The following is a 14069-nucleotide window of genomic DNA, read 5'->3' as shown; positions in this document are numbered from 1 at the left end:
TAGACAGCATCTTTGGCCATCACGAGCGCTTTAGAACGCTTATGAAAAGTGCTGTCTAGGTAGGGGACTCGCTAGGTTTGACCTCACAGCCATACAGTATCCTGTGGTGGTGGTGGGCAGGGTCGCCTGTGTTGACAAACATTTATTCTCTCACAAAGGCGGAGATTTTTCCATTTTGCGAGTGAAAAATCTGCTAAATTAACGCTTTATTAAATATATAGGAATACACACGGAAGGATTATTGCTTGGTATTAAATGCAATATGGGTTGCTGCCTGACTGTTGGACCAAATGAAGCGCTCGTTGTGTCAGGTATCGTGATATATGTGTTTTACTATAGCTTATATTATTACGAGTTTAATATTAGTATGCAATTATTGCATTCATTCGTTAATAAAGCGTGCATGTAAATGTAAACGTTAGCGTTACTATGAACTGTGTGGTGTATTAGCTAGCTACAGCTAACGTTACTATGTTAGCTCACAGCTCTTCCGAGTCATTCATAACTGTTTAAAATATTTTTGTCATTTTGACTTATCATTTTTTAAACGTATGATAAATTCGAGCGTAAACATATTCAATCCGTTAATTTCCCTTTTGTATTTTATGTTTGCTAGGTGTATCCCGTTACCCTTTAATAGTGATGCACTATTAGCTCTTTACATTCATTCATATCTATTCTTATGGATGATTAATAGTGCTGTGGTGACGCTACATTGTGCTGATATCTTTAAAAGGTTGAGAAATGTCAACGTGAAGTAACGCTACTATGTTTATTTGACCCATCATTTAGATGGTATCAGAAAACAATACCATATTTACATGGTACTCCAGGGTATCTCCAAGTATATTATAATAACTACCATGGTACATTTGGTCCAAAAGACCACATTTATACTGTGAAAAATGTATATTTAAATATGCATAAATTTGCACATGCATACATTTTATTTCTATAATGTTATGTTTTACTCACTATAGTACTGTACTGCCAGATGCATTATTTATAAATATTTTTTTTTTTTATTTAAATACTTTATAAACTTTTTTAATTATTCTATTCAAATTATTTATTTATTTAGTATTTTATATATATATATATATATATATATATATATATATATATATTCAGTTTTTGTGTATAATTTTCCACAAACCCCATAGCACTCCTTAGAGCCCAGTTAAAAAAAAATCAAGTAAAATAAACTTAAACATAATTTTTATTTCAGCTAGTTGCCAAGGCAAAATGTCTAATTTTCATTTAGTTTAACTTGATATTAAAATGACACTAAAACTAAAGCTGAAATAAAAATGACTAAAACTTTATACATATTTAAAAAAACAAAAATAATAAAAATGACAAAACACAACAAAATTACTAAAAACTTTCAAAATATATACAAATAAAAAACAATAATAAAATGAATTAAATCTATAATAGTATCTCTATGATATTAAAACAACACTAATGGTAGTCAGAGTACCATGATGTGACTTTTTTATAAGGCATCTTTCATAGCATCTTCTAGTTCACTTCATGTATGAATCACCATTGAATTCAGTTCACATAGATCCTTTGAGATTATCACTGCAATCACAAGTGTTTTTTTTCCTCTTCTAGGTGCCTGTTGTGGGTCAGACACAAAGACATATGTGGTGGGAGGCTGGGCATGGGCCTGGTGGCTTATATCAGACACACAGAGGTAATGCCAGTCAAATAAATGAGGATCACATTTCACTCTGCAGTGCAGTAAATGTAGTGAAAGTTCACTAAAACAACACACAGTCAATGTTTAGCTGTAAATATAATGCCTGACCTTAAACTAAAAGGCACACCTGGTCAGGTGTGTTTGTCAAACCAGTTTGGCTGTATAGAGTTCTTCAGAGATTGCTTTAAGCGATAACGACATCTGTCGTTAGATATTGATGTGGTACTATTTCTGTTTACTTCTTAAATTTCCATGATTGGCTGAATTAGTTGATTTATGAGCTGATCTGATGCTTTTCTATCGAGCGTTTGCTTCATGCTTTCCCATGAACATCTCTCTGATTGCAATCTGAACTTCCTGTCAGCCACTGCCATTGTCTTTGCACTCTTGTCCCATTTTTTGAATTCTACAACGCTAACAAGCTTTGGAAAATCAGGTTTTTCTTGCCTTAGGCATTCTTTAGTTATACTTAAAGGTTGTGTTTAACTTTTGGTATTTTTCCCCCAGAATTACACTAGAGATTATGACACTACAGCCTAAGTGTGAAGACGTAGAAACAGCGGAGGGAGTCGCTATTACAGTTACAGGAGTTGCGCAAGTAAACACTCAGAGCTCATTTACTGTTTTATTACATTTATTTTTAGATTTTCCATCATTAGATTTCCATCATTTGCATCATTATTGCAGTCATTATTGCAGCTTAGTATCAGTACATTGTTTTTGGGTCTTGAAAGTTATGGTATAGACCAGGGATCCTCAAATCTGTCCCACGAGATCCACTTTCCTGCAGAGTTTAGCTGTAACCCTATTCAAACACACCTGTACATGCTAATCAATGTCTTCAGGATCACTAGAAAATCACAGACAGTCAAACTCTGCAGTGGATTGGCCCTCCAGGGTAAGATTTGAGGAACCCTGGTATAGACCAGTGGTTCTCAAACCTGCCCTGAGGACCCCCAACCGCCTGGGTGTGGCCTATGAGAGAGAAATACAAAATATGTGGTGGCTGGAGGTCCACAGGACAGGTTTGAGAACCACTTGTATAGACTACCGTTCAAAAGTTTGGCTTTTTTTTTTTTTTTAAGAAATTAATATTTTTATTGAGTAAGGATGCATTAAATTGATAAAAAAAATGACAGTAAATACATTAATAATGTGACAGAAGATTAATAATTTAAATAAATGCTGTTATTTTGAACTTTCTATTCATCAAAAATTCCTGAAAAAAAAGTATCACATTAGCACAGATATAATAAGCAGCACAACTGTTTTCATTATTGATAATAATAAGTAATATTTTGTGAGCATATTGGAAGAATACTAGAATGATTTCTGAAGGATCATGTGACACTGCAGCAATGCTATTTTAGTGCCATTGAGATACTATTATAGTTTTAATTAATATTTTGAATTAGTTTTTTTTTTTTTTTTAGCATTTTTTGTTGTTGTCATTTTCATTAGTTTATGTTGTTTAAAAATAAATGTTTGTATAGTTTTTATTTCAGTTGTAGTTATTTTAGTACAATTTTAGTACCAAGTTGAATACAAAAAAAGAGAAATGTTGCCTTGGAAAGTAGCTGAATAAGTTAAAGTTTTGTTTTTATATTTAAATTTTAGTTCATAAGGTTTTTATGGTTTTAGTTAATTATAGTAACCCTACACTGAACACTGGAGTAATGGCTGCCTAAAATTTTGTAATGGCTCTAAACCTTTGAATGGTAGTCTTTTTTTTTTACTTTTCTTTCAAATTATTTTTGAAGAATTCAAAAAGCAAAATGAAAGGCTGGTTCTTGGTTTGTGTTTTCATCAGGTCAAGGTTATGACTGACGAAGACTTGCTGGCGGTTGCCTGTGAGCAGTTTCTGGGAAAGTCTGTCATGGAAATCAAGGCTGTGGTCCTGCAAACCCTGGAGGGACATTTGCGTTCTATCTTAGGTTAATAGATTACTAACAAAATACAGTAGCCTCATTAAAATACAAAGCTTACGTGAGTGATTCTATGAAGCTGATGTTCTGTTGCTGTTCTTACGACAGGGACATTGACAGTGGAGCAGATCTACCAGGACAGAGATGAGTTCGCTCGGCTGGTGAGGGAGGTGGCAGCTCCTGATGTGGGCCGGATGGGCATTGAGATCCTCAGCTTCACTATAAAAGTAAGATGTGTGTGTTTCTTAATGCAAAATCATAAATCATACTCATGGACAGGGTGTAGAAGTGACCCACCTCCATTCTAGACCTCAATATGACACCTTCAACCAGGATACATGTAAAATAAATATTAAATCAAGGGGTGACCTATAGATGTCTTTTATAATAATAATACTATAAAATACTGTTATAGTTAGTGCTGTCAAATCGATTAATCGTTTCCAGTTAACAACCCACACAAGATTTCACATAATTTTATGATATATTTCATATAATTTTAAGTCATAATCAAATATTGTAGTTACAATAATAATAAATAATCGTTAAAATGTAATAAAAATATACAATAAAAAAGTGATACTTGTTTTTTCGTTACAGGATGTCTATGATAAGCTGGACTACCTGAGCTCTCTTGGAAAAACTCAGACAGCGGCTGTACAAAGGGACGCTGACATCGGAGTGGCCGAGGCAGAGAGGGATGCTGGGATTAGAGTAAGAGACTTCAGGCTTCACTGGTTTTATTGCTAATGGATTATCCATTAGATGTGTGGCATTCATTAGCTTCTGTTTTCTCCCACCTCCCTGATCAGGAAGCTGAGTGCAAGAAAGAAATGATGGATGTGAAGTTCTTGGCTGACACTAAAATGGCCGACTCCAAGCGAGAGCTGGAGCTGCAGAAAGCTGCTTTCAATCAAGAAGTGAACACTAAGGTTGGATTAAATTTCATTTCAATCCAGGGCCATAATCTTAAATCACAGTCATCTTGCTAGCTGGCCAGATGTGAGTTTATATATTCATTTATCAGTCTCAGATGAGAGTGATAGTAATCATGTGATATGTGTCTCTCTTCTACACAGAAAGCCGAGTCTCAGCTGGCCTATGAACTACAGGCAGCTAAAGAGCAGCAGAAGATCAGATTGGAAGAGATCGAAATTGAGGTTGTGCAGAGGAAAAAGCAGATCTCTATTGAGGAGAAAGAGATTGAGAGGATGGAGATGGAGCTGATAGCGACGGTCAAGCGTCCTGCTGAAGCAGAGGCTTACAAGATGCAGCAGCTGGCTGAAGGACACAAGTGAGTGTATCTATCTGTCTATCTATCTATCTATACTGCTCAAAATAATTAAAGGAACACTTTGAAAACACATCAGATCTCAATGGAGAAAATATCATGCTGGATATCTATACTAGATTATATCCCGGCCGATATATCGTTTTGCCGATTTAATCAGCCGATATGAGTAGGGTTGGGTACCGAACTCTGTATTTTTAAGGGTACATACCGAATTGTGTCGGTATTACCGAGTACCGATTCACATTAAATCATTCGGTACCAAATTTCGGTACCTGAGAACGCATTTTGGCGCACACGAGAGAAAGAGAGAGAGACAGAGAGAGACCCTGTGACATGATGTCCCTGCAACTCCGTAAAACGTAACACACAGGGCAAACCGAAATGTTCTGAAGTGTGAAGTGTGGTCCCGTCCAGCTCTCCTTAGTCTCCGCTGGTCCCGTCCAGCCCTCCTGCGTCTCCGCTGGTCCCGTCCAGCCTTCCTGCGTCTCCGCTGGTCCCGTCCAGCCCTCCTGCGTCTCTGCTGGTCCAGTCCAGCCCTCCTGCGTCTCCGCTGGTCCTGTCCAGTTGACTTCGCCATCAGAGCACCCTCTAGTGCCCACTCCTCCAGAACGCCCCACAGAGCCCACTCCTCCTCAATGGCTCCCAGAGGGAAACTTCCCCAAGAAAATTTAGGGGGGGGGGGGGGGGGGCATATACCCTCTGCCTGTGTGGCCGGGCCGAGAGCCAAGGCCACAGAACCCCTTGATCCGCCTTGGCTGCCCGAAAAAATAAGGCCATGGCCTCCCGAGTCCCTGGATCCGCCATGGCCGTCCAAGCTCCCAGTCCCGCCATGGCTCACCGAGTCTCCTGTCCCGCCATGGCTTCCAGAATCCCCTGATCCGCCCTGGAGGCTTCCCGTGTCTCCTCCCTATCCTGGCCCTGCTCTGGCCTCCAGGGCGTTTGCACCTTCCGGGAGGGGGGGCGATATCTGTCACGTGTCGGTTTCTTTTCAGTTCTGTTTTGCCCTTATTTGGTAGTTCCTGTCCTAGTTTAGTTAATGATTCATCCTATTCACCTGTTTTGTGTTCATTATCTCTTTTACTCCTTTGTTCCTGTTCCTTAATAAGCATTCGGTTTTGTTCTAGCCTTCGTCGAGTCTTATACAAAGTAAAGTTATGTTTATGCTGCTATTTCTGTTGTTAATTCATCTGCATGATTAAAAGAAACTGTTTATTCTTCATCCCTCGTCGTCCTGCATTCCTTCCTCAGCAACTCATAACAATAAACTAGTGTATGCGAATATTAAAACGCAAAAAGACGGTTTAAATGTGAATCCTGCATGTTCCGCTAGCCTCGGTATGTATGAACGGCGGAGACGCGGTTTTGTTTAATTCACAAATACTGAAGCACACGTAAACTCGTTGTGATTTTCGGCCTCTGCATCTCACTACATGACAACATGATCTTACAGGCTGTGAGAGTCACTTCATGAGAATTTTACCGTTTCATTTGAGAAAACTAGCATCATATCATACTGTATACACAGAAACTTCATGGCAACCTGTCAAAATAAAAGTGCGGTTTAACAGTAACAAAGTTTAATGTACGTCTTTATATATTCTATTTACTGTCAAATTTAAATAAAACAATTAAATGATAAAAATAATTATTACAACTACATTAACCACTTAATTGTAGAAAAAATACAATTATTATTAAAAACAATTTTAAGGAATATTCACACAATTTGTTCTTACCATGTTTTAACAATAAACCTTTTTTTGTTTGAAAGGGTTTCATTTTCATTTGATTAAAAATAAATAAATGTTTCATGCCTTCATTTAATTATCAGAAAAAATAAAACACACAAGAATTTCTGGAAGAAAAAAAAGGAAAGAAATTGTAGGGCCTTATTATTCAAAATGTTGAAATTGAGAGTTTTGGACTTATTTTTTCACTGAAATAAATGTTTTTGTTATTACACAGAGACTAAAGTACCAGAAAAAGGTACTGTCGAATTTCAGGTACAGATACCGGTACCGTACCGGTTCAAATGTGAACGGTACCCAACCCTAGATATGAGTCTGTTGCAGATATATTGGTATCAGCGAATGTGCCGATACATTCACAGAACATATAGACCTTTACATATAGCACATTACATTTACATTTATGCATTTAGCAGACGCTTTTATCCAAAGCGACTTACATTGCATTCAAGTTACAGTTTTTACATTTTATCAGTTTATTACTTTCATCTCCCATTACGCAGATGAAATGCTTCTAAATGGTGTAATTACTTAGTTTGTCCATCAGAGCGCGCTCCATTGTTTGCTACTGGCGACCCAGGTCAGTGTAGTGTAGAGATGCACGGGCCGTGAATGAGCTCAAACTTCACGCGAGTCTGCTGCTTCAAATTATCCATCCGTCACTCACCCGCACCTGATATGGACTGAGTAATGTGTTAGGAATGAAAGGATGCCACATCATTTGATAGAAATGAAATTATCAACCTACAGAGAGCTGCATTCAAAGACACCCGAAATTCAAAGGGATAAAAATTATGCAGCAGGCTAGTCCATTTTGCTGAAATTTTATTGCAGCAACTCAAAATGGTACTCGGTAGTTTGTATGGCCCCCACGTGCTCCTAATGAGACGACGGATGGTGTCCTGGGGTATTTTCTCCCAGATCTGGACCATGGCATCACTGAGCTCCTGGACCGTTTGAGGGACAACCTGGCGGCGTCGGATGGACCGAAACATAATGTCCCAGAGGTGTTCTATTGGATTTAGGTCAGGCGAGTGTAGGGGCCATTCAGTGGTATCAATTCCTTCATCCTCTACGAACTGCCTGCATACTCTCGCCACATGAGATGCACCAGGAGGAACCGAGGGTCTGGACCAACATAGGGTCTGACAATCCCGATACCTAATGACAGTCAGAGTGCCATTGTCTAGCCTGTAGAGGTCTGTGCGTCCCTCCATGGATATGCCTCCCCAGACCATCACTGACCCACCACCAAACCGATCATGCTGAACGATGTTACAGGCAGCATAACGTTCTCCACGGCTTCTCCAGACCCTTTCACGTCTGTCACGTGTGCTCAGGGTGAACCTGCTGTCATCTGTGAAAAGCACAGGGCGCAAGTGGCAGACCTGCCAATTCTGGTGTTCAATGGTAAATGCCAATCAAGTTCCACAGTGCCGGGCAGTGAGCACAGGGCCCACTAGAGGACGTCTGGCCCTCAGGCCACCCTCGTGAAGTTTGTTTCTGATTGTTTGGTCCGAGACATTCAGTGGCCTGCTCGAGGTCATTTTGTAGGGCTCTGGCAGTGCTCATCCCGTTCCTCCTTGCACAAAGGAGCAGATACCGGTCCTGGTGATGGGTTAAGGACCTTCTACCGTCCTGTCTAGCTAGCTCTCCTAGAGTAACTGCGTGTCTCCTGGAATCTCCTCCATGCTCTTGAGACCTTCTGGCAATGGCACGTATTGATGTGCCATCCTGGAGGAGTTGGACTGCCTGTGCAACCTCTGTAGGGTCCAGGTATCGCCTCATGCTACCAGTAGTGACACTGACCCTAGCCAAATGCAAAACTAGTGAAAAACAGTCAGTAAAGATGAGTAAGGAAAAAAATCTCAGTGGCCTCCTGTTTTGGGGGTCGTCTCATTTGTCTGTCTGTCTGTCTATCCTATCTTATCTTATCATCAAAATATATGGATATTTTAATACATTACAATAACGTTTTATTATAATGTTATATGTATTAATTATTTTTAAGTTATTAATAATAAAATAATACGTTTATTAAAACAATAAAATCAGAAAATAGACATTATAAATAAAATAAAAATGATAAACTAAATATATATTTAACATTTGTAATATAACAAATATAGTATATATATATATAAATAAAGAAAACATATATAATAAATAATAATAATAATAATTAATTATTATATATAATAATAATTGTGTATATATAAATAAATATATAAAAATACAATGTGCTTGAAAAAAAGGAATCCTTTTTGTGCAAAAACGTTCACTGAAATATTGCGGCACTGCACTTTTAAAGAGAAAACATATTTAACACCACTGAGGTTAACGGAAAGTACAGAACACTCAGGAGACAATATGATCATGAGAATTTGGGTGGGAATATACTTAAAAGTATTTTAAAAATATAATTGCTTTTTTATTGCTTGATTTTGAGGTGAAATATGACCTCAGCATGTTGTTGTGTAACTGTGATAAAGTGCCTTGCTAAATGATGGATTGTCCCCTGTGGGATTTGAACCTGCAATCTTTTAGTGTCCATCTGTGCTTCTCTTCTACTTTTGGAATAATGTTTCACAGATGTTGCATCAAACCCAAATAGGATGTCTGATTAATCATGTATCCATTATATATTTGAGGAACTGATCTGCGACACACACCAAGATTAATTGTGCTATATTCGTGACAATGAACAGGTTGAAGAAAGTGCTGACTGCTCAGGCCGAGGCAGAGAAGATCAGGAAGGTCGGAGAGGCGGAGGCCATCTCTATCTCATCTATAGGGAAGGCCGAGGCTGAGAGAATGAGGCTGAAGGCAGAGGCCTACCAGCAGTACGGAGATGCCGCCAAGATTGCGCTCGTCCTGGAAGCACTTCCCAAGGTGAATGAACGTTTCTCTTACGTTATTTGGAATTCCTTGATAGAGATCACCACTGGAATTGTGCATGGGTATTGTAGGATGGGCCTGGATTTCATATTTAGATTTTCTAATGTCCGTCACCCACAGATCGCTGGAAAGGTAGCAGCTCCTCTGGCCAGGACCAATGAGATTGTTATTCTGAGTGGGGACGGCAGCCGCGTGACCGGGGAGGTGAACCGTCTCCTCGCTGAGCTGCCTGTGTCTGTTAATGCACTCACGGGTGTGGACCTGTCCAAGGTGAGACTGGGCATTAAATCACATGATTAGGACATAAAACAGTGAAGTTAATCAGGCATTTGTGGAGTGAGACATTTTTGGTTTAAAGTGTTTTACAGTGTTAGATGGACAATTCATGCAAAATATACATTAAAATGCACAATAATAAATCAGTGGTTAATTAAATATTTATTTATTTATTAATTAATTAATCGGTCACACTTTATTTTAAGGTCTAATTCTCACTATTAACAAACCATTAACCCTGACTTGTGCCTCAATAAACTCCTAATTTGCTGCTTATTAATAGTTAATAAGGGAGTTGTTAAATTTTGGTGTTGGGTGGGATTAGGGATGCAGAATATGTGCTTTATAAGTACTAATAAACAGCCAATATGTTAATATTAAGCATGCTAATAAGCAACTAGTTAATTAGTGAGAATTGGTCCCTATACTGAAGTGTTACTGGCACTCTAATACTCTAATCTAATACTTCCTGTATCCTGAGTTGATAAATAACCCACAAAAAGTAACATTTTTCATACTTTTAAAAAAAAATTATAATAGACAACTATTGTAAATTTTTATAATAATTTAGCTTTTCAAGCCCAGATTAGTAAAGATTGCACATGTCTGATTTTGATGTTCTTATATTATTTTGACTACATAAATAATAAAACAAAACACTAAAAGCTACAAGTGTATTTAGGCATCACAAATTCTAATGTACAGCAAGAAAAATGAATAATCATTTTGAGATTCTATTATTATAATATTATAATTTTAATTTTGATATGATGATTAAATTTAACAATTATTAGTGTTTAAGACTTTAAGTGAACATTACGTAATGGCAAAAGTAATGTAAATGTAAAAATAAAGGAAATCAGCATGCACAATTAAATATCTAATTTAAATATTTAAGATTAATAGCTTTGTTTTATATCTTTGGGTAAAAGTGTCTGATAAATAAATGAATAAATATCCATTATCAATACTGATCAAATTTCTGAACAAGAAATATTAATAAACCGAATAAAAAATCTCTAGTATGATGATATATTTTGCAAATCAGGATAAAAATGCAGTTTCATTCCTACAGCTACCGTATATAGCATATTTTTCCATGATATGTCATATTAAATAATTATCTACTTGATGTGTCTCTACTTTCACAGATCCCTCTGTTGCAGAAGATGACAGGTGCTCAAGTATGAAGTCAATCAGTTGCGTCTCCCCCATGATATGTTGTATGCACTCACAGAAACTGCCTTTAGAAGACTTGGAAATCTTTTTTTTTTTTTTTTTATTAAAAAAAAAAAAAAAAAAAGTAGATTTTTGATACCTCTGGTGCCTTAATGTTTCATAGGACCAGAATACCTGCATGCACTGCTGCTCCCACATTCCGCAGTTCACTTCATTGTACATCACACACGTCAGAGACCATTAGAACAATCAGTGTTGGTTTTTGTTTTGTTACATATTTTTGTAGTGTCAGCATACAAAATTCAACCTATCACACTTTTCCTTTACTAATTTATACACTTTCATCTCTACACTACACAGACACTTTAACACTCAATGGTGAGTCAGCTTTAGATTACAATCAAGTCTTTGTATCCATCCAAAGCACTACATCTTCATTCATATTAAATCATATTTCTGGCTACAAAGAGGCGACGTTACCTTACAGATCCTGCCATGATTTCTAACATTCAGGAAGACTGCCACTGATGCGAATAGCGAGTAGCATTCAGTATACTAAGCTCTTGGGCAAAAGCATTGCCTTACAGGTCAGTATCAGTGTCATCTTAGGTAGAATCAAGCCAAGTGCTTCTCTTCTTTTTAAATATTGCTGACACATAAATAGATATGGCCTTTAAAACCCATCCATCTAACTTACATCAGTAGTTCAGTTCAATCTTTTTGCTTGTACATTAAGATCGTTGGATTGTATGTGTGCTTTGCTTTGTTTAATTTATATCATTGGACACAATTTGTTTTTAAAAGAAATTTAGTTCTGGAGAGATTTATCATATGTTGTTAGCAAACTCTGAAACATGTCTGGATATCCAACCAATCCAATGCTGTTAATATAGTTTCATGACAACAGAGTTGAGCCATTTTTAAGATAGTTTTGTATAGTTGTATGACAGCCATGCCTAACAAAATCTTTTTAAATATTAACACGAATTAGGTACTGTAAAATCTGTTATGAGACAATATTTATGGACAATAATGTTCTGTTTTGTAGTGGTTTATCTAGATGATGTATTCTTTTGTCACTGTGAAAGTTATATTACCTCGTTTTCCTCATTCGGTTCAGAGCGAGTGGTGGTTTGCAGTAGAGTTTGACATGTTTTTACATTCATTCTGCTGTGTTTAGTAGTGCTGTGAAGGGACAAAGTCACATTTATTTGACATGCTAATGAAAACACCAAACGGTAAAGCCAAGAGATCACACTCCTCTTTGTGATATATAAATTTATATCTGCTTGCCATCCATTTTAATTCAATCTTTATAAAACTGATTTATTTATTTAGTTTTAGGATGGGTAATAGCCCCCTGAAACCTTTGTATTCTCATAGAAACAGATTCAATGTTTTTTGTGTGTGAAGCACTCAATGTTTGATTAATTCAGAACTATTAAAGCCATGTCAGGTTTAGCCATTTAGCATTAGCGCATCATAGACTGTTTATGTGCTTTGTATGGCATTGGTAATGTACTATACTGTGTATTGGACAAATATTATAGGAACTGTTTGACAGGACAAAGCTCAGATGTGCTTTTCATTTAGTGGGTCAATTGATACACAAACTAACCCTAATATGCCATGAAGATACGGGGAGAATTTGGTAGTTTTATACATGCTCTTTACACAGATTTAACTCAGCATGTTAATGGTGCATGTATGTATTTCCAAATGTAATAAATGTAATGTGACGCTGTCTCAGTCTTGTTCTTTCATTCCATTAAAATGCTCATAAACTGTCAACTTTATGTAATTAAAGTATCCTTTTTCAAATAAGAATGATTGAAGTCACAAATCACTGACACCGTGTGGTTAAGATGTGTAGTGCAGGATTGCTCTTATCAAACAACCTGAAATCACAACTGGCCTCTTTTAGCTTAAAAAAAGACTCTTTCTCAGCTTTATATCTGAGTACAAAAGAAAAGCATCCAAAAAGAGTGTGAATCAGACAGCGCTGCTCCTAAAAGTCCAATTTCACAGGTAGGATCGTTCAAACTAGTAATTCTGAGAGGAAAAAGTCATGCAAAGTGCACATTCCTACATATAGCTTAATGTTTGAGTCATACCCACAAGCACATACTCCTTGGCCTGTAGAAAATCTTTTTTTTATTTCAATATAAAGCACTATTTAAAATGCATGGCATAATTTTTATGTCACCATCCGTCATTTAATGCATTCAAATAATGGATTAAAAACAAATCTAATTTACTATTCTTTGTGGCCTACTTTCTAAAATGTTTTATACCTTGAAAAAAAGACAGAACATGTCTTTGGCTGGTTTTAGGTGGGTTTTGGGAGACCGGCTAAAACAGCAAAGACCAACTTTAAAATGTGTTTAGAGATTAGCAGTTAATCTTAATACATGCATTTCAAATGCCTCTAAATTATCAACATGGTCAAAACGTATACAGTGGAAAGAAAAAGTAAGTGAAATAGGGTTTCCTGGTCATGAAATGTGATCTGATCTTCACCAAAGTCACAAATATCAACAAACACAATATATTTAAGCTGATAAAGCACAAACACTCATGATATTTCATGTCTTTATTGAACACAGCCATTAAACACACAAAATGATGGTGGAAAATTTAAGTGAAACGGTGCTTGAATAACTAGTTGAACCACCATTGGCAGCAAAAACCTCAAGCAATCACCTCATGTAGCTATTAGACCTGCACAACATCCAGGAGTAATTTTGGACCATTCTTCTTCAGCTCCCACATATTTTTAGGATGTCTGGTGTAAATGGCTCTCTTGAGGTCTTTCCACAGCATCTCTATTGGGTTGAGGTCTGGGCTTGTTTGGGCCACTCCAAAAGATGTATATTATGTCTCCAAAGCCATTCTGTAGTAGATTTAGGGTTCAATCTTTAGGGTTATTATACTGATGCATCATCAACAAACTTTAGGCATGCTGTAACGTTTTGTTTGGAGAGCAATTTGTGGTGTCCTTATATGGATACCATGCCTGTTCAATGTTTTACATATGGTTG

General features: G+C 37.0%; 1 protein-coding gene across 1 annotated transcript; it reads left to right on the top strand.

Moving 5' to 3' along the window:
- The first annotated feature begins 85 nt into the window (after window positions 1–85).
- On the top strand, window positions 86–12846 carry LOC306854609 (flotillin-2-like). Its single transcript, XM_079392772.1, has 11 exons — window positions 86–311; window positions 1621–1702; window positions 2216–2306; window positions 3519–3642; window positions 3742–3860; window positions 4234–4347; window positions 4446–4565; window positions 4713–4927; window positions 9384–9567; window positions 9694–9843; window positions 11001–12846. Exons 1-11 carry the CDS (start codon window positions 263–265, stop codon window positions 11037–11039), a joined length of 1287 nt encoding a protein of 428 aa, XP_079248898.1. The 5' UTR covers window positions 86–262; the 3' UTR covers window positions 11040–12846.
- Window positions 12847–14069: the final 1223 nt, after the last annotated feature.

The sequence above is a fragment of the Barbus barbus genome (genome assembly GCF_936440315.1).
Source record: "Barbus barbus genome assembly, chromosome: 34".
NCBI classification, from domain to species: Eukaryota; Metazoa; Chordata; class Actinopteri; order Cypriniformes; family Cyprinidae; genus Barbus; species Barbus barbus.
Note: the sequence above shows the minus strand (reverse complement) of the source record. Positions and strands in the feature narration are given on the sequence as shown.